General features: G+C 32.3%; 1 protein-coding gene across 2 annotated transcripts in view; it reads right to left on the bottom strand.

Moving 5' to 3' along the window:
- LOC145293719 (universal stress protein in QAH/OAS sulfhydrylase 3'region-like) overlaps nt 1-26,712 on the bottom strand; it is a 296,557-nt gene that overhangs the window by 63,115 nt on the left and 206,730 nt on the right. For both annotated transcript variants that reach the window (XM_080140160.1, XM_080140161.1), the window contains exon 4: nt 17,019-17,257. In XM_080140160.1, coding sequence (XP_079996286.1) covers nt 17,019-17,257 — 239 coding nt within the window. The remainder of the gene's footprint in view (nt 1-17,018; nt 17,258-26,712) is intronic.

Here is a 26,712-nt window from a genome sequence, read left to right on the forward strand (position 1 = left end):
TGCTTCTCTGAATCTAAGACGCGTCTATGACAGGATTAATTTTCTTAGAGTTCTATGCCGTCAATATCTCCAAGATAGAAATGAAATGAATGCGTAAGTTCAGTCATCATAACAATGCAATTTGCAATTCAGGTCCATTTCAGGCAGCCTAAAGAAGAAGAGACATTACTTTTGGTATATCTCTCGTATAAACCAACAAACACACACACACACACATATATATATGTGTGTGTGTGTGTGTATGTGTGTTTATACGAGAGATATTACTTTTGTGACATCTCTCATATAAACACACACACAGATATATATATATATATGTGTGTGTAATCTATCTATGTATGTATAAATACATATATATGTATGTACATGTATACATCTATATAAACTTGAAAATCATATATTTATAAACATATATATGTTTATTATAAATATATATAATTATTATAAATTGCACACACACATACACACACATATATACATATATATATGTATATATATATATACGTTTGTGTGTACTTATTAGTTGCATAGCACTGAGAAAAGTAAAAGTTAGTCCACATTCATAAATCTTATCCAATTTTTATATTTTTCGGCGAGTATGTTTATCGTTTCACAAGCGTTTCTTAATCCATGTGCAAAGATATGGTCATTGATTTGGTTGATTACTGTTCAGAGACGATCAAATATTGTACAAATACTTACGTATAATTAAACGAAAATTGAAAAAAGGAAATTTAGTCAAAAAACGCGAAAACACAACTGGAAACTGGAACGATAATAATCAGAGAAACGCTGCAAATGAATTTAAACCCGTGACAACATTTTGGAAAATTCTCAAGCTAATATGTATTTAGCTTTATTACTTGTTTCCCATTGCAAACAACGCTTATTTCATAACCATGTTTACATTGGACGAAAGTAAGCGATGACTCTGTTTACATTACAATTAAACTTCGGAATATATGTACAGCCAAGAGAACAGGAAGTCGCATTGGGATTCCAAAGGGTAACTTTTCGAGTGAAGTAGCTATGAGTGTTGAAGACTGCGGTATCTAGATATGGTGACGTTCTCAGACTTTGCTGCTAAATGAATGTGTCGGGAGTAGATACGTCGTGAGGTACAAGGATAAAAATTTTATACATTCGATTAAAATCGTTGTTTGAAAAAAATTAGACTATATAATAAGGGATTTATGCTTTAACATATATATATATATATATATGCATGTATATATATATCCGCATGCATGTATATATATATATATATGCATGTATATATATATATCCGCATGCATGTATATATATATATATATATATATATATATATATATATAATAAAAAAAATCAGATTCTCTTAATCGGGACAGGCCTGAATAAAGATAGTAGATATTTTCACCAATTAATCATTAATTCATCATTTATAACTGAGCTGTGGAATAATAGAGAATAATTAAAATTACTAATTAACTAATCAACAAGTGTTTAGATGAGATGTTTTCAATTACGCATTATTCTTCCACATTTTTAAATTACTAACTAAATTTTATAAATTACTAACTAGCTCTACCTACGTATTAAGCACGTTTGAATTAAATACTTAAAGTTTACGCATAAATCTATACTTTCGTATATTAATTTTATGTGAGTAAATGAAGTAGTTTTATATATACATATATATATATATATATATATATATGAGCAAACAGTTAATAAAATATGTTAAAAAACACTTTGAAATGAGTTAAAAAACATATTTAATCTGAAAAAGAAACACTAGATAAATGGATAGGAATTAGCTAAATGCGGGATTTGATTTTGCATTCCAAAGTATATTTAAACATATTTAATCTGAAAAAGAAACACTAGATAAATGGATATCTATAATCCGCGGAGTTTCGAAGAATTACTTTCCTTCTCATCAAAGGGTAGGAATTAGCAAAATGCAGGATCGGATTTTGCATTCAAAAGTATTTGATGAAACAACAAGTAAGTAAGCAAGTATTTTATATATATATATATATATATATATATATATATATATATATATAATGAAATATTATATGTAATACTTATTCTTATTTTACATTTGTGCGTAAACAAAAATCAAATTTTATTCTTTAACATTAATTGATAATTTTTTTAAATAATAGTGTATATTATATATTTATTAAGAATGAGTTAGTACAAGAGAACTTTAGTATTTGTAACCAATTTGCCATGATATAAACACCAATGTGGTTATTGCATTTATGAAGAATTTGTCAAAAATGATTCAATATCTTGCGATTATTTAATTGATATGAATTTTGTTGAAAATCGTGATTTATCGATGAAGAATTAGTTGAAATATAAATGTTATTATTTTTTATGAATTAGTTTTATGATAAACGTATTTTGTTTTTTTAAAATATGTTTTAATTGATTAATCATCATGCTAAATAATTTGAAAACAATATTAAATGATCATATAATTCATGGACAAGTGTTATTGAACAAGATGGACACGTCCAAACTAATACATTTTTAATGAGTGCTTAATTTGATATTGTTGCACCATTTTCGGCTAAATTTAAAAAGAAAACGGTTTTGGTTCATAAAAAAGGTGGAAATAATGAAAGTAATTTTGATAATTAACTGAACATTTTTTGATGACGTCATTTATCATTTTTCTAATTTTGTTATCATCAATAAACAAACAACTTTTTATGAAATTCACGATGGCTTACAACATAAAGTCAACTTACGTATCTGACTCATCACCGGACTAAAACGGAACTACGACGATAAAATCTCTAAACAATCTTCATTTATTATCTGGTGCTGCAGAATAGGAGTTTAAATCATTTATGTTAAGTGTGTTTCCGATTTCCTTGCTATCATACGTATATTCCGAGAGAATTTCAAAAAGTAAAGTCTCTTTCATTATTTTCTGTATACTTACCAGCATTCTAAATGCATATTTGCGAGTGATGAACGTGCGAAGCGCGCTTTGTCATACCAGGTTCGTTTCAAATGTAAAAATTCCTTTTCTTTTTACACAAAAAGTTAAAGAGCTACGAAAAAGTGAGTGGAACTATTAAAACGAGTGACCTTTTGTGCGTCCCAATATTTTTTTCTACATAGTCACCACCATTCTCAATGCATTGTTATAAGAGAGTCGTTCCAAATGTGAAGCCTTGAATCCTTTTTACTAAAAACGTTGAGGAGTTACGAAAGCGGGGTAGTATTGTAAAAACAAGCAACCTTTTGTGTTTATGAGTTTCTTTTAGTACATAGTCACCACATTTCGCAATGTCATCAAGTGGAGGTTCTAATTGTACTTGTTTTAATGTGAGTACTCTCTATGACAGTAGAAGATAGTGGTGGGTACTCGCATTTCTTGTGGACATTTTTTCAAATTAAATTCACACAATGTTTAATTAAATTATATATTAAATTTAATGTTTATTAAATTGTTAGCTTCATCCCATATTACAAATAAGTTTTACTAAAAACGTTAAGGAGTTACGAAACCGGGGTGATATCGTAAAAACAACAACCTTTTGTGCTTATGAAATACGTTTACTACATAGTCACCACTCTTCACAATGCACATTTTGCCTGTAATGTATTAACGCAGCTCCGCTTCTGACGCACGTATATAACGGAAGTTGTTTTCTAAGAATCTCACAATGCTAATATCTCCAACAATGAGGTGAAACTTTTCGGTCATTAATGCAGCAGTCCAGTCATCATATCAATGCAATTTGCAGTCCTTTCTGATTCATTCAAGCGGAATACATGAATAGAAGAAAATATTTTTCAAACGCCAATTGTATGAACTAATCTTTTTCGAATAAAAGTAATCTCATTTATATATATATATATATAAATGAAACTTACTATTTCGTTTAATATATTGTATAGAAACATCGACAAAATATCACTAGTATAAGTCTTCAAGTATATCAAATGCAGTATAGACATTAGTATTAATATATTTCAATAGTAAATTAACTACTTACAAAAAGTAAATACTGTAAATAGTTATGAAAAAAAAGAAGAAACGACAAAAATAGTATCCTTATAACTTACTTGATGAAGATATCTTACCTCGAAATATTGGAAAATGCAGTGATAATAACGTAACCCCTGCGTGTTCGTATGTTATTATGAAATACAAATGTATAATTTTTTCCAAATTAGAATAATGCCAATTTTTATAAATTTTTCCACAACAGATGAAACTAAAAAAATAACCTTATTATACATGGAATCGGCAAAATAACACAACGACAAAAAAAAGCCGATATCAGATCACTATAAAAAAACGAGAAACGACAAAAGTCTTTCTTTATACTTGAAAATGAGTTCTTTCGACGAAATATCTAGCAAATATGACAACTTAACATCTGTGTTATTGTTTTTTTTATTTCCGAATATGAATTTATAAGTTTTTTCTAAAATATAATTACATTAAAAGTTTTAAGACTTTCTATAACTTCAATTTTAGCATTTTATTATTTCTATTTTAACCAAAACTTTTTTACTATCGTTTAAGAATCGGTTTAATGACATATAAACAAGAAAATAATAATGTTTTAAAACCCGTAATTGTTACACACATAACATCTAGTATTAATAAACATGTACAATTAACAAAAACATAAAAAATAAAAATATATTGTAATTAATTTTACTTGATATAGAGAACATATCTCGAAATATTGCACATAAAATGACAAAAAATTGACATCCATGGATTTGATTTATTAAAATAGCATGCTAAAGTAGATTAAACATTTCTGTTTTTTTTTTTTACCGAATTTTTTACTGGTGAGTGATCAACCTAATTTTGTGATATTTTCGATATATGAAAGACTTGCTCGTCTCGTTGAACATGTCAGTATATATTTGACTAGATTCCCGTGCTCCCTTTTTGTTTTGATTCGATGAGTATTATGCATTGCTGTTTTAGCAACTTACATTAATCGATTGACCCAAAACTAAATCGATATATTGCTTTGGAGAGTGCTTCTAAAATTCACATAAAAAGTCTGAAACCATTCATTTTCATCAATACGTTTAGTATGATATAAAAATATGAATCCGCTCGAGTCGAAGTATTGATTATATTCCTATTTCATTCGTTTACAGTTTTCTGTAGTTATTATTTACACGGTAATCTTGTAACACACACGCACACACACACACACACACATATATATATACCCACATATATATATATATATATATATATATATATATATAATAACACTAGAATACAAATTGAGAACAAAATAAATTAATAACATAATAATCGTCTGGAAAAATCAATATGCGTTTTTATTTATATCATTAATTTTACATTCAACTTTTCTACTTCGTTTTAACAGATTAGATTTGTTGGGTTAATGCCTTAAACATTGCGTTAAATTTTATGTACAATCTTAAGCCGTATTATACAAAGTTGAAATATAAATAAATGGAATATCTATATATTAACATTAAGGTTTCTACTATTTAGTATATAATTAAATTGATAGTAACTGAATTAAATTGATAGTGACATCGTTTTAAGAGTGATGTATGAATATCATAATTTTTATGTAAATATTTATCTATCTATCTATTTATCTATCTATCTGTCTATCTATCCATCTATCTATCTATCTATATGTGTGTGTGTCAGCACTAATCTTACATGAGTTTCACCGGCTTCCTCCGAAGGAGGAAGTTTCAAGGGAGTATGAAATTACCACGCGGTCCCCACTCGCATGCATATCCCTGTGAGGGGAGATTACGATGTTATTTTTTGCAATAGGAAGGTGTCGACGCCCTACTACATACAGCGGCTGGGATTCCCTAACTGGCCACCCATTTTAGTAATGACCAAGCTCAACGTTGCTTAACGTCGGTGATCTAACGAGAACCGGTGTGTCAACTTGATTTTGCCGCGCGCGCCCGTGTGTGTGCAATTATAAAACTATGAGGAACGTCCGGGCTTCCTCGCTTGAATCTTCTTCTCCGATCGGAATTTCGTACGACATTTGTTATGATTTGGTGTGGGTAATGTGGACTGTTTTATTTAATTTATTCAAACCGGTGAAAGAAGGATTTGTATAGGTATTAGACGTCAATGGATAAGTGTTTAGATTTAAGTTTTCTTAGAGTATTTAAATGATTTTAAGACAACATAATGTATGCACAACGTTCCATTCGTAAATCGAAGTAAATTCATTCAGTTGTTATGAGACTAATTCAAGTTTTTAGTCGCACAAGGACACCGCGATTATTACAGGAATTTTTATAAAAAGCAAGTGTGACAACTCGTCGCCTAGCGAGTGAAATAAATAAGAAGAGATTTGAATAGGAGTAAAACGCGCCAAAAATATCTCCACAATTTCGGCGACTGAATTTATTTTATTAAATCAAAAAATTGATTTACATGGATTTTGGTGAACGGTCGGTCATTCTACCTTGGAAGTAAGTACACAATAATGATTTCTTGATATTTTCGCTTATTCCATCAAACCACTATTTATTTTTATTGTCTACATTTTGCTGTGAATTCTTGTTTGTTGTTCATTAATTTATTTTTTTCTGAAGATTTTTAATTTGTATTTTCCTTCTAAGTGAAAATTTAGACATTTATTATTAGCATTAATAAGTCTCTAGAGCTTTTTGTATAGACACTTTTATTGATAGTAAACACATGAAACCCTAGTCCACTTCGAAGTAATCTCCTTCGGCTGAAATTCACTTGTTATACTGTGCCAACACCTCCTGTAAGGCTCCATTGAAGTCCTCTTTTGTGAGCGTGTTAATGACCTTGGCACAGCCTCTTTCATCTCTTCAAGTGTCTCATGACAACAGCCTCTAAGGTTTTCCTTGAGATTAAAGAATTATCAAAGGTTACAAGGAGGAAGGTCTGATTCTATGGATGATGAGGACTGTCTTGGTGTTCATTCTGATCAGGATAACCTCTTTCTACCTGATCTTCTCTGAGCACATTTGGGATAAACTTTGCGCAAATCTTTCTCATCTTCACGTCCTTGCGAATAATTGTGTGTACAGTTCCCACTGAGCACTTATTGTCTTCATAAAAATACAACGGACTTATCTATGAAATTCTTTATTTGGCCAATCAAATCTTATGTTCTGACTTCCTTATACTTCCCACACCTCTCATCATCCCTCTGAGACTCCCTGCCTTCCTTGAATATCTTATGCCACTCAAAAACTAATACCCGATTCATGCAAGATAGTCTCATACCAGCTTGAACTATTCTATACGTTTCAGTGAGATTTTTTCTAAGTTTAAAACAGAATTTCATTGCATATCGTTCTTCTAAAGTGTCTTCATGTCCAGATTGCATTTTTGTAAATTTACCAGCTGTGACAATCAGGCTTTAGTAGAGTGTATTCCAGTTCCTGCTGTAGCTATTCATTTGAACCTGAAATCATAAAAATAGGCCAATAATCTAATGAGATGTATAACAATAACCTACTGAATTTTCCAAGAGTCTACGACAAGTTTTAATGCCTGTACAAAAAATGTCTTGAAACTTATAGAAGGCATCTCGTATGTAGCCATAAAGGTTTGGTCCAGTTTATTTTTTTCGAACACCGTCATATCATAATTGCATCATGAGAAGAATAAGTAAGTGGCCCAGAAGTGAAGCACACTTGCTTCTTTAAAAAATTGCATAAGCATTTCTCTCAGCCCTCCCTGTTAGGTGTTACACAGGCAGTTGGCTATAAACTAAGCACTTCCAAAAGATGGGACGTTATGCGTAAGTGAGTGGACATTTTAGGAAAGCTCAAAATTTATACCACAGTCCGATAGCTTAAAGGCCATTGAAATAGCCTTATCTTGGTGGGTTTCGCTGATTTATTTTATGATGCTAGTAATGACATGTCAGTTATAAATATCAGTTTTTGACAAGGGAACGTGTGCAAATTTTAATCGAATGTAAAAATGAGCATTAAAGAAATACATTTTCGTTATTTTTTTTATTCAATCACAATTGAAACCTATCATACTTGAGACGTATGCAAATTTTAATCATAAAATCATTTCCGTAATTGTAAGAAAATATGCAAATTTCCGATGCTTGAAAAGATTCTTTTTTATTAATATAATTATGTTTTTAAACTTGATCTTTCATTGCTGATATGAATGATAAGTATTTGTTTTCAACTAATAGGAAAACTAGAATTTTTACATTTGCGAAACTATATGCACGTATCACATGGACCTTTTAGGTTAATCCGACAAAAATCTTAATATTTAAATACTGAGTAGTTGTTAAATGAACAACATCCGCAATTTTATCGAAAATTGTGAAAAAAATATAATCGTTTCATTCAAAATAGTAAAAAAATGAACTTGTCTATTGAAAGAGAATCCAAACAAATTTATCAAGACAAAAATGCATTTAAATAAAATGGAGGAATTCTGTTTTAAAATGATGTATCTTCTGTATGTGAAATGGATGTTTTTGTGGCACGTCTTCCCAATTTATCAATGCTGACAACCGATGTTGATGGACATATCCGTTATAGCTTCGTCTGTCATCGGTTTATCATTATATTCCTTATTTGAAAAATGAGTGAACATTTTGCATTTTATATTCTATGTGAAGGAATCTATAATAAAATAGATATTTAAAACAAAATATATATGTAAACAATAACACATAAAAAATAAATACAAACAAAAAATACCAAAGACGATCGGATGCAAAAAAAAATAGTATCAGGGGAGGTAACTCTGCTATTACTAAACATCTAATAGAAGGATACTACATCACACTGTTAAACTAATGTAAAAAAATAATAAAGCATCTATAGTGCCCTAGAAGTAGCTCCCTACTTATAAGTTATTATATATGTATTTAATAGTTTTATAATTGTATATTGAATATACACGATGATTCGAAAACAAAACCCCTATTCTGGAAAACCAAACTTTATTCAAATGCTGTAATGTTTCTATTTTTTTTTCATTTTTTTTTTGCAAAAAAGATTTCTTTAGATAAATGTATTTCTTATATTTATTTTAAAACAAAAGCTTTCATTACTGGTAGTAATACACAACAATGAACAGTTTTAACCACGTGCAAAAGCAAACTATATAAGTCACCCCCTACTCAGGAACGTGCTTTTATGTTTACAAAATTATATGCATATTTAATATGCGTTTGTACGGTAATCTGGAGAGTATAGCACCTTTATAGTTAAATATAAAGAGATTTCTAAAAAAAATCGTAATCGGTAATCGTATCGGTATCGGGGATTCCGTACGAAATTGGTTATTGTATCGGAATCAGGAAACGTTTTGGAATTGTCCCATCACTAATATATATATATATATATATATATATATATATATATATATATATATATATATAATATAATATAATATTTAATAATTATTATAGTAAATAATTATATATACATATAATATATAACAATTATTATAGTAAATAATTATATATATATACATATGCATATATAGTATTCATTAATTATCATATTAAATAATTATATATATATATATATATATATATATATATATATATATATATATATATAATGATGGTTGTGTAGTTCCAACGACAGAAAAAAACATGTATATTTAAAAGAGTGTAGCCATCAACAATTGTATGTTTTACAGACTTATATAATTTTTTCATATTTTAAAATATTTTTATAACGCGTTTCAAGCCTTGCCTATATATATATATATATATATGTATGTATATATATATATATATATATATATATATATACATATATATATACATTGTGTATAAACAGAAGGTTTTATTTTAGTGTCGAATAATCCGTTCATAAAAATGGACGCCATGAGAGTTCGGTGATTAATATGAAAATAGTTAAATGATTCGTTAGTTGTTAGTTATTGATGTCAATAATCGTTTAATAATTAATTGCGATGAAACTGGAATATTAACAATAACTGAAAGGTATGTTTGAATACATCGTTTATTGACATTGAAATAACATACAATAAAAAATAATACAACTGTTTATATAAAGGAAACAATGTTCAATTATGAGTTCTCTCTTTTTTATAATATAAATATTAGCGTTCAAAATTAGAATAGAATGTGTGAGTGTTGGGAGATACTTACAAGACACTGTGTGAAGACAAAGACAAAAAAAACTAACATATCTATAAATCTAATTACGGGAAAACACAACTAAAATAGCAGTTCATTTTTTTTTTTTAAACAAAAATGACACATGGCAGAAACACAAGGGTCAGGCATAAAAAAAACATGAAAATTCAAAATTCACTCTGGGATTTTGTTTTCTCCCCCTTTTAGTTTACCCCATTTAAATTCATCTCTTGCCATGTGCGTCTTTTTAGTAAACCTATATCTACCGGGAAAATATACTTTAAATACTTTAGTTTTAATGAATATAAGTTGACTTTGGAAAACACATGTTGGCAATCATCTCTTACTTATTTTGACTACAAAACGTAACGAGAGTAAGTGTCTTTTGAGTTGGCTACTGCTGCCTTTAGTGTATATTATATTTTGCGCAGGCGTGTATTTATATTGCGTATGCGTATATTATTTATTTGACGTATGCGTGTATTTATGTGTATTTATTTATAAGTGTATTTACTTATACGCTCTAATCTATGTGAGCCAAATTTGTCATAAAGCACCCTTGGTAGGACGGATGTTTTGTGGGAAGGATCAACGTTTTATAAAACTGATACTACTAATAATAATATTAATACTAATAGCAATATTACGTCTGATAGAATTAATAGTAGTTCAACTTCTACTACTACAGCTACTTCAATAAACTTCCGGAGTTGTTATCGACAAATAATTATCAGTGGTTAACGGCTGTTGATATTAAGCTAAGAGATTCGAAATGATATCTAGAGCCACAGTGTACTGGAAACTTTCAGGAACTTCTCATTAGGCCCCAGGAAACACTAGATTTTATGGCTAGAAAGTAATCGCTAATAATCACTTCCGAACACATTTTAAATGGTGCATGTAATAATAATAATAATAATAATAATAATAATAATAATAATAATAATAATAGTAATCTACTAACCCCGTATTATGTGTGTGTATAAGTGTCACAATAAACTGGCGTCAAGCCAAACAAGAGGAGAGGAAGACCGGACAGAGGATTGATACGTTGGGGACATTTATGCACCCAACTCAATGAGAAATCAATGGTAAGCGACTTCTGCGATAACACAAATTCTTTTGCAAAGCTTATCGAAAGAGCTGGATAATACTGGATATCTATGGAGATTTGTAACTCAGACTCCAGAGAACACTACAAGTTATTATCAAAGAGAAATATTTGATGATGGTTGGAGTGACTACTATTAATATATATATATATATATATATATATATGTATATACATATATATATACATATATATATATAATGTATATATATATGTATATACATATATATATATATATATATATATATATATATATATATAAAACTTACAATAAGTTTACCAAGGTAATCAAAATGGTAAACTTAAAATATATTATAAATATTAAAGAGTTAATATTTATAAGTAAAGTAATCTCAACCAGATGTAAAAGCTCAATAAAACCGAAAAGGAAATAGAGCTTATAATATCAACAAATGATTAATAAAGCATGTTCAAAGACATCTTGAAAAAGAATTAAAAACATATTTAATTTTAAAAAAGGAAGCACAAGATAAGTGGATAGTCCTTAATCCGCGGAGTTTCGAAGAAATACTCTCCTTCTCATCAGAGGGCAGGAATTAGCAAAATGCGGGATCGGACATTGCATATAAAAGTATTTAATGAAACTACAAGTAAGTCACAAATCTTACTTGGTTAAAAAAAAGGGCGAGGTAAGGGGAATAGGAGGTAAAAGAAAAATGATAAAAATATTTCACATCAATGGATAGTCCGGTGAAGGGTAAATTTGAAGGGTAAATGGATTTTACCGTTCTTGGTTTTTTCACCGGACTATCCATTCATGTGAAATCTTTTTATCATTTTTCTTTTACCTCCTATTCCCCTTACCTCACCCTTTTTTAACCAAGTAAGATCTGTGACTTACTTGTAGTTTCATTAAATACTTTTATATGCAAAATCCGATCCCGCATTTTGCTAATTTCTGCCCTCTGATGAGAAGGAGAGTATTTCTTCGAAACTCCGCGGATTAAGGACTATCCACTTATCTTGTGCTTCCTTTTTTAAAATTAAATATGTTTTTAACTCTTTTTCAAGATGTCTTTAAACATGTTTTATTAATCATTTGTTCACACACATATATATATATATATATATATATATATTATTTATGTTTTCTTTCTTTACATATACTAATTAATGAATTCATTATTTTTTATGTATTAAAATTTAATTTATTACATTTTGTGTTTGACATGTACTGATATTTACGTTTCACTATTAAGTATTGGCGACTGCGTGCTAATCTACATCTTTTCTCGCCATGTGTAAAATGTACAATTATTTTTTTTTATTTCGTCCAGTAGAAGTCAATCTATATGAATCAGCATGAACACCTTTATTACGTTGTCAGCATTCTTACGGAACTCGTCACATAAATTATGCTCGTACGTATGATTATTGTTTCTACTCTTAAATCAATCAACTATAGCTCCTCTATATAAGATATGAGACCAATATTGAAGACAATATCTGTTTGGTATTTAAAATCCTTACCTTTGCTTCCCCGTTTATATTTCCTACTTGTTACTTTCCCCTCTCTCCTTTTTAGGATCAGAACGTCTGAATATATCTAACCATTTCGTACTTTCTGTACATTTATAAACATAACAAACTCTCGCAAATTCTCGCGATTCTACAGACTAGTTTAAGTTAAGAGACGATTGCCAACGAAAGAATGTTCTCCTTGTTTAGGTAAAATTGCACTAAATGAAACAATGAAACATAGAACATTTAAAAATACTCCTATTCATGTTGAGTTCAATTTCATCGAATTGTGTTCTTCAATATGCATCAATATATACAAAACACACATAGACACACACACATATGCAAACGCACACACATACACACACATATATATATATATATATATATATATATGTGTGTGTGTGTGTGTGTGTGTGTGTGTGTGTGTGTGTACTACATGTAAATTAATCAAACCCTTTGCAAAATTAGATCAGGGCAGAAACCAAATCTTCCAATTCAAATTTTTATTTTATATATATATATATATATATATATATATATATGTATATATACATATATATATATATACATATATGTATATATATATGAACACACATCCGCACCCATTCGCACACACACACACACACACACATATATATATACACGAATTTTCTTTTTGCATATGCAATATCGCCTGAATAGTTTTCAAGTTACATGTAACTGGCTGAGCGGAACATGCTCATGGATTTGTAGCGACATATATATGCTTATGCCAAACAAATAATATATATGTGTGTTTGTGTGTGTGTGAAAGAAGATAAAATGTGTTGAACTAAAACTAATCTTTTTTCAAAACTGTTCACTACATATGTAAACCCCAAAATATTAAAAACAAAAAATAATTCCAGCTAAATACCGAAATTGACTTTTTCTATGTTTGTTTCAAAAGTGATCAGTACACATGGCAAGCTACACACACACACACACACCCACACACATACACACACACACATATATATATATGTATATATGTGTGTGTGTGTTTGTAGCACCGTTCACTAATACAACAATCTATTCCCTGCTACAACTATACATTCACTAACTAAACGAACGACTAAATCACGTTAATTACTGTATGTAGATTAATACCCTTTCAGTTATTTAATGTAGTATGCAATAAAAATAATTCAGTAAATTGAATTTCGATTTAAATGTTGCAATTCCTTTTCTGTCACGTTTTGTACATTCTACTTCTTTGCCAGGAAACGAATCACTGCCAATATGTATAATCGAAGAACACAATTGCTGAAATGTCCAACATTTATAAGTTTTTTTTATATCGATTTTGTTTGAACTATTATTGTTATTGATTATATTTTGACTACGTTTCAGCCGATCTGACTTCTGCTCTCATCTTGGTGTACCATTCCTTCTTGTCAATCACCATTAACTATTGGTGTTCTCTGTACGTTGGTGCCTAGTTGGATTCAATTAGGTATACAATTATGGCATTAAAGACTAAAATTTATCAGCTCAAAAGCGAATAGTAGGTATTGTCTCTCGTTCGTGACCAGAAGACGGAATGAAAGACAGCCCTATTCTGCTCATATTCACACCACATACGACATATTTTCACTTGGGTACAACCAATACAGATCATATATTTAGATACACAGGAAGGAATTGAGCAGCTAGATGTCTGTTCAAATTATATTTAAATGTCTGTATCTTAGTAAATTCAGGGAAATAGGGAAACCAGAAGGAAGGAGTCATAAAAACGGCGCAAGGTTTCTCTTCTAGGAATTCTTTTTACTTGTACTAGGACGGGTGATCGTCTAATTTCCATAAAATTATTTGATTTATGATGAATAAAATTGAAATAAAGATAAAGATGTTTCAACCCAGAATTGGTTTGAAATGAATATTTCATTTTTGCGCCGGTGCATTAAACAGATATGATAACACTTAGTTCGCTACACCTTATCGTAAAAAAGTTCATACAACTTTTCAGCCAGATTGGCCTAGTAGTTTCCGAGTAAAATTGAACCAGGGAAATAGACATAGAGAAATATAATATAGATTAATTGAAGAAAGTGGGTTGGGTTTTGCATTTAAATTACAGCATCGTAGTAAATTCTATAAAGCAGTAAGCATAGAAGGAATTTCTAAAGAATTTTAGCGCTCTCTATATTGTAAAGATGTGATTTTTCTGCTTATCGAGTAAAAGGGAAGTATTTACATCGAGGAGATACAAGTGCTTCGATTTTGTCCGAGTACAGTTCAAGTACTTGCAAAACAAAGTACGCGAATGCAATATTGCCGAAAAGGAGTTGAAACTTGGTTGATAATGCGGGATGTGTCTATGAGAGAAAGAGGGAGACCAATGGTAGATGCATCAGCTTAGATATGCTACAATTCTCTATCCATAGGCGGATGGTGTGTCTTTGTAAAGATAGTGCGAATAGTATTCTAGCACATTAAAGGAAACCCACTTTCTTTGCAGCAGCCTTGTCAATGTATACAATGCAATTTATATTGTCTCGTCACATTAATATATGTTTATAGTTGTAACAGATTTACACAGTTGACTAACCGTAGACCAAATGATTTAAGTAAACAAAATCACCAAGTTTTATGAGAGAGCAAAAAGAAAATGTTGGTGATAGAAATTTATCAACTTTCAGAGTAGGAGTTCTGTTGTAAGTTTGGATTGCCGTTGTTACTCATTTGTCTGTATATACACCAATGGGAGGACAGACATACAGTTAGTTTTTATCTATCTCGGATCCTGTACTACTGCTATGCTATAATTGCTATTATAGTATAGAAATTCTTCACCACGGCAATGCACCTGCTCATTATAAACCGGAAATTGTTGGTCGAGGTTAATATCGCTATACTGGAACAACCTCTATAGTCACCTTGTATTGTTCGATATGACTTCTCTCTCTCATCAACAAGATCATAAACTAACACACTGTCTAAAGACGTAGAAGTCATCCAAAAAAGCGCAAATAATCCGGTAGTTTATTATAAAAATCCACGAGTAGTCTCACACATTAACTACAAATTCCCGGAGGAAGGGTATGGATGTAAATATTCGGTCTTTTCTGCAGCTGTAGACGTTGACAAATGTTTAACATTATGTAGATTATTGCATCTGTTTGCAGAGAGGCCCTCATTGATGTGATGTACCTTGTAGTCGTTAACAGTTGTCTAGGATCGACGTTACTAAACTTCGGTGATTCTACAGATCAACGTGAGTATAGCCGTATCCCACTGATCATGTCTAAATGCGTAATGTACCGGGACCGTACATAAAATAATACACCTAAAAAAGAGCCGCAGTGTAGATCGACTCATACGTAGTCAAAATATAATATTAGCAGTCAGAATTAAGTTAAGATTATTGGTTTAACTTAACATAAAAACGATTGTGTGTAAAGAGTATGCTTATTATTTTGCCTGTTAATTACTACAATTATTACTTTAAAAAAATAATTTAGGTAAAAATCGATATTGTTGCCGCAAAACCAGATATAGAATTCAAATGTGGACTTTATTAACTCAACTGCTAACCTTAAATACTGGGGTGACATAACACCGCCTCAAAATTATTTGATTCAAGTTTTAGTAACTTATCTAGAACTTGATCCAACTTTTCTTGTACAAAAATACTTTAAACTTAAATTCCATTTTTTCCTCGTATAAAGGAATATTTCTTAAAAAATCTTTTTATACATTTTTCTTGCAAAAATACTTTTCTTCATAAAATTTGAGTAACTATTTTTTGTATTACATTTTTGTTGTCAGTATTTTGACTTTATCGTCACAGGCAGTATTCGCGTAAGCTTTTTCGGCTGCTTACATAAATATGCCGGAAGATGCCGACTCTAAGTTCTGGATGAATACCCTCACATTTACAATGGGGTAGGCAACAGGCGAAATGTTGATTTAATGAAAAAAGTGTATGTGGAACGAATTGGATTTGAACGTAGCACATCCACGTTTTCAGTTCGTTTCTTTAACCATAAAATCACTATCACAGCAATCAAAACCGAAGTTATAGTTAGGAGTTGAATTAATAAAGTGAAAATTTTTGTCAACGCACACCCGGTTTGCGCATGCGCATTACGTTACCTATTCCACATCTGGCTTCATGGCGATAATGCCGACATTTACCATGATTTAGTTATTTTCTAAAAAAAAATATTTCGAGTAAAATTTCCCCCACACAAACAATCAAATCAAACAGGAGAGGGGGTTAGTGAAATCAATCAGGGTGGCCTTTTTTTGATTTGTTCTTTCGACTCCACCTTCGATCTTTCTCGCCGTTGGCGTCCTTGTCTTTGTCCTTTTCTTCAGGTGCTTTGCACACGAGAACGGGTACAGTGGCGTGGTGCACGATGTAATCACTGACGCTGCCCAGGAAAGTCCGTTTCAGTTTCCCAAGGCCACGGGTGCCGGTGATGATGACGGTGGCACATTCTTCCTCTGAAGCGCGGCAAATCGATTCGCCCGGTTTACCATTTATCTGCCTGATAGTCGCATCAACCTATTAAAGACACAAAGTAAAAGACAAAATAAATAAACGGTTTAGTTTCATATCAATGCGTGACAATATTATTGGATAGAAAACAAACTAATATGAATATTTGGGTTATCGTACACAAATTAACTCGCAAGTAAATTAATGAAACGCTCTATCAAAGGAAAATAATTATTTTTCTCGTTATGCGAATAGTAAATTCAGTTGACAAGCAAGTTCGCATTGTGTACAGCATAAGTCATCTAAGGTTAGCAGACGGCGATAATTGACAATATTTCTCAGAATTTGGGGGGAAAACACTTTCCATTTCAGTGTGAGAGAGAAAGAGAGAGAGAGACGGACAGATATACAAATGCACATAGAAATAGACAGGTAGACGTGATGTAATAATCGGTGCAGTAAAATAAGAAACCTTCTCTCTTCGTCGGGCAGCGGTGGGAGAGAGAGACAGACAGACAGAGACAGAGACATAATTGATACAAAAAGAGGCTAAATACAGACAAAAAACAGATAGATGTAGAGAGAGAGAGAGTGTGTGAGAGAGAGAGAGAGCGAGAGAGAGAGAGAGTGGTAGGAAAATCAAACTTCCCAAAAAGGATAATTCTGAATTAAAATGAAAAAAAATATGATTAAAAAAATATTATTTGAAATAAAAAAATGATGAACTAAAACAATTTAAAGCAAAATACTGCTTAAAAATAACACGTGATAAGCTGGGAGACCCAACGTTGCCCGGGATTGAATGGGGATCAACAAATAATTTAACCCCCATATTGTTATTGAAATCGGTGAAAACGTCCAAATTTCTAATCAAATTGCTTGGTTACCTTCTCTAGTTGGCTACCCATCGCGTGCACTGGGAAGACTTTTGACATGCTTCTCGCAATGACTTCATCCCAATACATTGTAGTCACTACGTTGAGGCATATGAAGCTTCCTTCAAATGCACCGAGGTGGGTCCTCAACTAAAGCAGGCAATCAACCGATTTGATTGAAAAATGGGCGATTTCACCAATTTCAGTGACAATAAAAATATTCGTTAATCATGATTTGATCACTGGCAACGTCGGGTCTTCCTCTTAGTGTTGACTATTTATAAAAGCTTATGAATACGGTTCAGTAAATTTTGCAGGGCGTTACTTTATTTTACATGCGTTTGCCTGTATTTACATTAACTCATTAAAATATGCACGTGTACCAGTTAATGCATTTCTAATAGTTTAGTTAAGGATTCAATTGTTCGAATTTAGTAACTAATTTACGTGACCTCTCCCTTAATGAGTGAACAGTGCTGCTTTGTAGTAACATCTCGTAAAACTTAGCAATTACTTTATTATACACGACTAGTATTGTTCGATAAATAAATGAAGCTGTTACCAACCACGAAGATGTCAAGAACATTCATGAACGTCGAAAACCCGACTATATAAGAACGACCAGCAGGTATAAACAACGGACGAGGTGCCTTCAATAAGTTTCTAGACTTTTTTTACGTATGCTTATAGACTTTTTTTTTACGTATGTTTCTAGACTTTTTTTTTTTACGTATGTTCACTTTTATTGATTGTACACACGTGAAACTCTAGTCCCCTCGAAGTAACCTCTTCCGACGTCAATGCACTTGTTATATCGTCCCAACAACTTCTGGATAACCCCTTGGAAGTCCTCTTTTATGAGCGTGTCAGTTACCTTATTCCATGTCTTTAATAGTCTTATAATGACAACCTCCGAGGCAGGGAATAACCAAAAGTCACAGGAACAAGGGTTGGACTTTCTGGAGGTTGAGGACCTGTTTTCATGCTCATCTTGGTTCAATACTCTGCGAAAAGAATGGAGTTATGGACTGGTTGATTCACGCAAATCTTCTGCATCTTCAGTTCCTCATGAATGATTATGCGTACAGTTCCCAAACTGACATCAAATCGTACACTTATTGTCTCTATATACAACGACGATCCCTGCCTATGAAATTCTTTATTTGGCCAATCGACTCTGGATTCCTGACCCTCTTACTCCTCTCACACTTCTCATCATCTCTCACAGGCTCCCTGCTTTTGTTGACTCACTTATGTCACTCAGAAACTGATTCATGTAAAATATCCACAAAACTGTATGAAGAATTCCATATATTTCTGTGGCATTTTCCAAGTTTAAAACATATCGTTCTTCTAAAGTTGAAATTTACCATCTGTGATAATCAGGCTTTAGTAGGGTGTACTCATATCTCTATTATAACTGTTCATTTGTACCTGAAATCATAAAATTTGGTAAATTATCTCATAAAATGTATAGCAACAACATGTTGAATTTTCTAGAGTCTATCAATATTTTAAATGCCTGTACAAAATATCTGGAAACTTATTGACGGCATTTTATATGTAAACAAATAATTTTATTTTTTTTATATGTTCCCTTGATCGCTTACAGGTGAGAACGCACTTGGGCGAAAGTACACGGTTATGAAAAAAAAAAAAAAAAAAACAAGAATGTGTGAAGTTTGTTTTTTGTTCAAAAACTTTAAAGTTACCTCGAAAAGAGAAAATTTCTAATTGCTCAATCCAGACTTCTCAGTGAATGGAATTATTTGCGAGAAAGTAAGATTAATTTCCCCAAGGTTAATATCTGGTGAAGGGTTATGGCTTCGAACTGAGCGCGCGATATTCTCAAAGAAACTGTAGAAAAGTAGGTTCCGTAAAACTTCACATTCTGGCAAGATGCCTATCAGAATCAAAGAATTCGCTGTGGGAATTCGTTATTGCTGGAATGGTAAAATGGTAACGCATGTTTTCTTTTTTTCTTTTTTTTTTTGCTTTTTTTTCGTTTTTCAACGCTGGTAAAAAAGAGGCGTGTATAACGAGGTACGTGCAACAGTGCCAACATTTCGGAATTTCAATTGTGGAATCTTGCCGATAATATTTTATGAAGAGGAATTGTTCGGTGAAGTGCTGACACAGTTAAAAACAGAAGGGAACGTAGAACTCACGAAATGGATTCTTATATAACTTATGAAGAACATGGTCCTTCTTGCTGCATTCCTTACTAGTATATATGCCGAACAAACGTTTACCACGCAGCCGATCCCATAGGAGGGGGACAATATCTGAGAGGATTGTATACTGGTGATAAATACTAAATACTACACTACCCCAACCCAAATAAGAATGCAATCCCTGAAAGGATGTTATCATGACCAAAGAACATTTAATACGCTGTCCCGCAAAGTAATTATATGAAAGAGGATATGATGACAATGCAAACATATACAATATTTTCACCTCACATTCAAGCGAGAATATAAATCCTGGGAGCTTTGTATCATCTCATATACCACATGATTCGGCCTTTTGGCTGAGATCAAAGTGTAGTATCTGTTCCTGCGGATGCTACACTTTGTGACCATTTCCCTTGTGGCAATTGATTGTTGGTCTATGTAGGGGAAACCCTATATAAATCATCCCCTCCTCCTGTCACCCCACATAAAAACCGACTTTGTGTCATATTTTGCTTATGTGGTGATAAATAAATAAAAAAATACCTATACATAGCGCTTTCTCCCGAAAAATAAAGGTGAAGCTAATTGCTGAGGGCACTATGGCCACAAAACAGATACTACACTTTCTCCCAAAGTAAAGAGGAGGGAACCTCTAAGGATGGTATCACAAAACAAATACATATTATATTTCTTCCTCATATCCAAGCGAATAGGTTATTCCCAGAAAGATGTTTTTATAAAGATAGCACAGTTACTATGTATCAGCAACAAACGGACAATGAAATGTCGGAGAGGTTGCTCTCATGACCACCCGCCCTATTATAAGCAGAGTAAATCCTGGGAGTATATCATCATGAAGAACGAACCTTGCACCCAATCAAAAGGTAATGTGTAGGAGTATGTTCCCCTGACAACGAAACGTGTATAAAACTACTTCCTACACACCAAAAATAAGGAGATAACGCTTGGAAGAATGGTATTAGAAGAACAGAAGAGATAATTACCAGCACTGATTTTATCATCGCAATAGATGTTTGTATCTCTAATTTACTTATGACCGGTCGTTTGTGACTTGATACACTGACTACGTCTAATCACCCTGGTTAGTTCTAATAAGATATCTCACTACTGATGCAATTCTCTATCTGTACAAAAGCTAAGTACGTCCAAAGATGGCGTACTGCTGCCAGATTTGGGCTGGAGCTTCTATCAACAGCCTATCCTGCCTTGACAAGGTACAAAATAGACTTCGTGGCTTAGTGGGAGGGGGTGCCCTTTTCTCTTCCCTGCAATCTCTCTCCCACAGAAGAGACGTTGCAACCCTGTCTTTGTTTTATCGTTATTTCCATGGCAAGTGCTCGTCCGAGCTCCAATCTCTGGTCCCCCCTCGCTAATCTTTCACAATAAACACCCGTCTAGCTAAAACCACTATCAGTAATTTCCCCCTCTCTTTATCTGTGCCTAAATCAAAACGTTTTTATTAATATTAGTTTAATGCAGAAGTAATGTCGCTTTTTTGGCGTTCAACAAAAAAACAAAACAAAAAAAACGTAGATTTCATGAACAAAGCTTTTTCCTTAGAAGTGCACGCCTATGGAATTCTTTGACGTTTACCTGTTTCCCACCTAACTGCAACTTGGATGCCTTCAAGTCCAGCATAAACAAATTCCTTATTAATCGCCCCTTAAATATGACACTTTATCAAGTCTCCAATACCAACAATTACTACGATATTATCCCAATGATTATTGTACACACAATAACACTTATCCTCGAGTGTCTTCCGCGCCTTGATAAGTGGTGATCCCCCATGTAAAAAAGATAAGTAAATAAAAAAATAATCGACGAAAAGGTTGCCTGGGAATGACTACATCTGCATTTACAAACAATCATGTATGTTAATATGCTTATTAGCATGCCACCTCTCGTAAATATCCTTTAATTTATGCAGCTATCGTTATTATTACTTTAAAGTCATTTCTCGGTTGATTATTATATTGTACCCAATATATATATAAAAATCGCAAAGGCTTTTAAAAATATGACTTGGGGCGCGATCAGCTGGAATCGAAACCAAATCATATAGCCGTCCAGCATTATTCGTTACAATTAACGTTCAAACGCATATACAACTTTGAAAATGACGTATGTTAACCTATAAATATATATTTGCGCATGCGTAGAATGCTGCATCGTGCCAGTTTATTTTCAGATTTATCCTCTTGGCAGCTCTTTTTACCAGGTAAAACTAAATCGCATTTTGTCCACGGGTGCTAATCACATATATATCAAGTTTCAAATGTGTAGACCAAAACTTGACAGAATATTTTGGTTGAAAATGTTCCTCACACAGGCAGACAGACACTATGCTAACACACACGCAGGCACACACACACACACACATACATATATGTAATACGAGAGAGAGGGAGAGAGAGAGAGAGAGAGAGAGAGGGAGAGAGAGAGAAGTAACGTTTATAAACGGATAGTTTCCAATTTAGTAAATTATAAACGGATAGTTTCCAATTTAGTAAATTATAAACGGATAGTTTCCAATTTAGTAAATTATAAACGGATAGTTTTCAATTTAGTAAATTATAAACGGATAGTTTTCAATTTAGTAAATTATAAACGGATAGTTTTCAATTTAGTAAATTATAAACGGATAGTTTTCAATTTAGTAAATTATAAACGGATAGTTTTCAATTTAGTAAATTATAAACGGATAGTTTTCAATTTAGTAAATTATAAACGGATAGTTTTCAATTTAGTAAATTATAAACGGATAGTTTTCAATTTAGAACATATCTGCTAGGCGTAAGAGTACGTAATATGGGTATATTTCATTTTATTTTGTTTTTGCAAAGGAGAAAAGGGGTACGTACACCCCTAAAATTCAGATACCTCATATTTTAATAAAAGTTTAACAAATGGTATTTACATAAGTAATAAATAATAAATATTCCTCAAATTCATTTTATTGGCGTATTTCATTAGATTCATAGATGGCTGTAGTATGGGTACAGTGTTTTTTTTTTTTCAGTTGAAAGTTCAAATTTGCAAGACTTACATAAAATTGGATCCGTCGTCATAAACATATAATCAAGCAAGATTTCTTGAATTTCAATTTCGTTAAAAACTTTATATTTTAGATATTTTCTAGAATCTAAAGAATGTAATGGTCTTTGAACAAAGTTGGAATAAGGAATCTAGATATTATGTTTTTTTTAAAGGGGTCACCACTTATCAGGGCCCGAAAGCCACTCGAGGATAAGAGTTAATTAGTGTGCAATAGTCAACGGCAAAATATAGTAATCATTAGTTGTAGAAATTTAGTAAATTGGATTACTTAAGGGGACGGCTCACCAAGAATTTGTTCAGGTTGGACTTAAAGCCGACCATATTGTTGTCAGTTTGAACGTAGAAAACGGATGAGAGTTCCACAGGTGTGCCGATAAAAAAAAAGTTTTTTCATGGAATATACCTTTAGGTTTAGTCATAAATAAAGAATGGCGGGAATTATTATTACTAGTTTTAATTGGACCAGTGTTTTTCGTGAAAGTCAGAAGAGGGGAGGGCATAGACTGGAGCTCAGACGAGTACATGCCATGAAAATAACGAAAAAACAGAGACAGGCTCGCAACGTCTCTTCTGTGGGAAAGAGGTTGCAGGGAATCCACTTGGCTAAAAAGTCTATGTTGAACTCTTTCAAGGCAGGATAATTTTTTTCTCGCAGCTCTTGCCAAGACGTGACAACAGTACTTCATCCTTGGGCGTATTTGGATCGTATACAGGTAGAGAAGTGCGTCAGTATTTGAAAGGTGATCCAAAGTTGGTGTACCGAGTTCGGTTTAAGAAATTATTTTTGCACATTCTGTGACGGATGTTCTCATAATTATATATGGTTAGATCAATACATGTCTAGAATGATGAAGTCAAACTTATGTTTTCGTAATCTGAAAGTTACATTTCTCTTTTGCACACATATACCGCTTGAGATTCGAAGAAAACAACCTGGCCATGGGCGTGCGTCAAAAGCAGAGATGCGCCATAGAATTCCTGGCAAAAGTCCATTGTGAATAGTATGAATACGTAGAAAAATATATTCTGGAGCATATTAGATGATTTATTTTAATGGTAACATCCCCGTCCTCTAAGCTCTTAAACATTTTAAAGTAAGAAAAACAAACAAGTATATTTTCTTTTGAAACAAATCCCGTTGGGCTAAAACATATGGAATTAAAAAAAAAATTCAGGGTTAACACACTTTCAAAACTATATACATAATTGCATAATAAGTATTTATTTTTACGTAGACAGACAAGAGTTGCATGCTTACGCAGTCATCAGTGTGGGTTACAATCTCTACCTAGCATACCTGAGATACGAATCCTATTGCGAAGGTAGCATTTGCTCCATTTGGCCAACCTCTACCCGAGGGCCACCAAACAATCGCTACAAAATGAAATTATTTATAAACTATTAAACGCCGAATTAGGGCGAGTAAATTGGTAGAGAGAAATGATATAATAGTTTGAAAGTTAAAACTTTCAAGGATATACACACACACACATATATATATATATATATAAATAAATATATATATACATATATATATATATATATATATATATATATATATATATATATATATATATATATATATATATATATGAAGACCGGGAAAGTTGGAGGCGCTACGTCTACGCGGGATGTGAGAATTTTGAGGTTTTGAGAGTTGAGCACGCCACTATAAAGCGAGCCTTACGAAAGCGAGAGGATACAGAGGACTTTGATCTCGACCCCGCGTACTCGTGCGGGATATGCGGCAGGGTGTGCCTGTCAAACGCAGGCCTCAAGATTCATGGAACTACGCATGCGGGACATGAACTGGGAGCACGGGAGGGAGGGGGCGGTCACCAACAAGGTTATCCTGCAGAATATGCGGCAAACTGTGCAGGCCGGGGGGTGGGGCTATGTGGAATCATATGCGGACTTACTCACACGCCATCGTATCGTGAGGGTTGGCCGTCTTCTGTAAAGAAGTGGCAGTCACCATATATATATATATATATATATATATATATATATATATATATACTCGCTAGCCGCCCAGCGTTGCATGATCGTACAATATGCTTGAACATATTTTAATGTGTGCAGATTGCTTATCTATTATTATATTATAAATTCTCTATCGATAATTATATATTACGAGGGATAATTTGGCCTGTGGTCTAATTTGCAATAAATAAATAAATGAATAAATAAACAAATGATTAAAAAAAGTAATTATTATGTTGTCGTTCATCAATTTCCGTCGGTGTTCGTTTACAATATAACGTCAGCTGATATATGGTCTTGACGATCTTAAAAATAGTCTTCTCATATAGATAAAAAGAACTTTTACAGTGGTATATTTTACGTTTCACCGGCCGAGGGAAATTATAAAAGTGTTTCAATGTGCCAGTGTACTGTAAAATATTCCCCTGTAAATATTCTACTGTTTTACCAATAAGAGAAGAAAAATTATTTTTAAGATCGGAGTTTTTTTTTTTTTCGATACTTTTCGAATGAATTTCTGCACAAAACATATTTAAAAACACTTCCAGACATATAAAGTTCCATTTGTGTGAAATTTGCAAATAATAAGCTCAGCCTTTTCTGGAAACTATGAGGAAGCAACTCAGCCACCCACAAAGTAACATTTATATATATATATATATATATATATATATATATATATATATATATATATATATATATATATATATATATATACTAGCATGGGTGCCCGACGTTGCCTGGTGTTTGGAGGTGTATGCTGAGCCAAAAAAAAAGGTCAATTTTTTTTAATTTGACCCCTATTATGACCCCTTTAAATTTATTGTTTTGGGCTCAAATCGAGTTATTAAGTTAGATCCCTGTCCAAGGAACCGATATCAAACATTTCAAGTGTTTAGACGCAAAATTGTCGGAGGAGTTTGGTAGAGTTCTCAAAGGTGAAATCGTTGAGTTTTTACTCTCTTAGCCGCCAAATTTCTGGCCGAAAACCGATCACATCGATTTCCCCAAATCTCAGTACCCTGTATATCAAATTTCAAGTCTGTAGACTAAAATTGACAGATTTATTGCGTAGGGAAATGTACACACACAGACACACAGAGACAGACAGACACTTTCACTTGTATAGATATACTAGCATGGGTGTCCGGCGTTGCCCGGGTATTTGGAGATGTATGTTGAGCAAAAAAAGAAAGTGGTAATTTTTTAAAAAATTTGCCCCCTATCATGAACCCTTAAAATGTATTGCTTTGGGCTCAAATCTAGTTATTAAGTAAGAGCCATGTCCGAGGAACCTATATCTAAAATTTCAAGTGTTTAGACCGAAAATTGTCGGAGGTATTTGGTAGATTTCTCAAAAGTCAAATCGTTGAACTTTTACCCCTTAATTGCCAAATTTCTTGCC

This window comes from Euprymna scolopes, chromosome 15, assembly GCF_053919585.1.
Source record: "Euprymna scolopes isolate OS-2025 chromosome 15, ASM5391958v1, whole genome shotgun sequence".
Classification (NCBI taxonomy): domain Eukaryota; kingdom Metazoa; phylum Mollusca; class Cephalopoda; order Sepiida; family Sepiolidae; genus Euprymna; species Euprymna scolopes.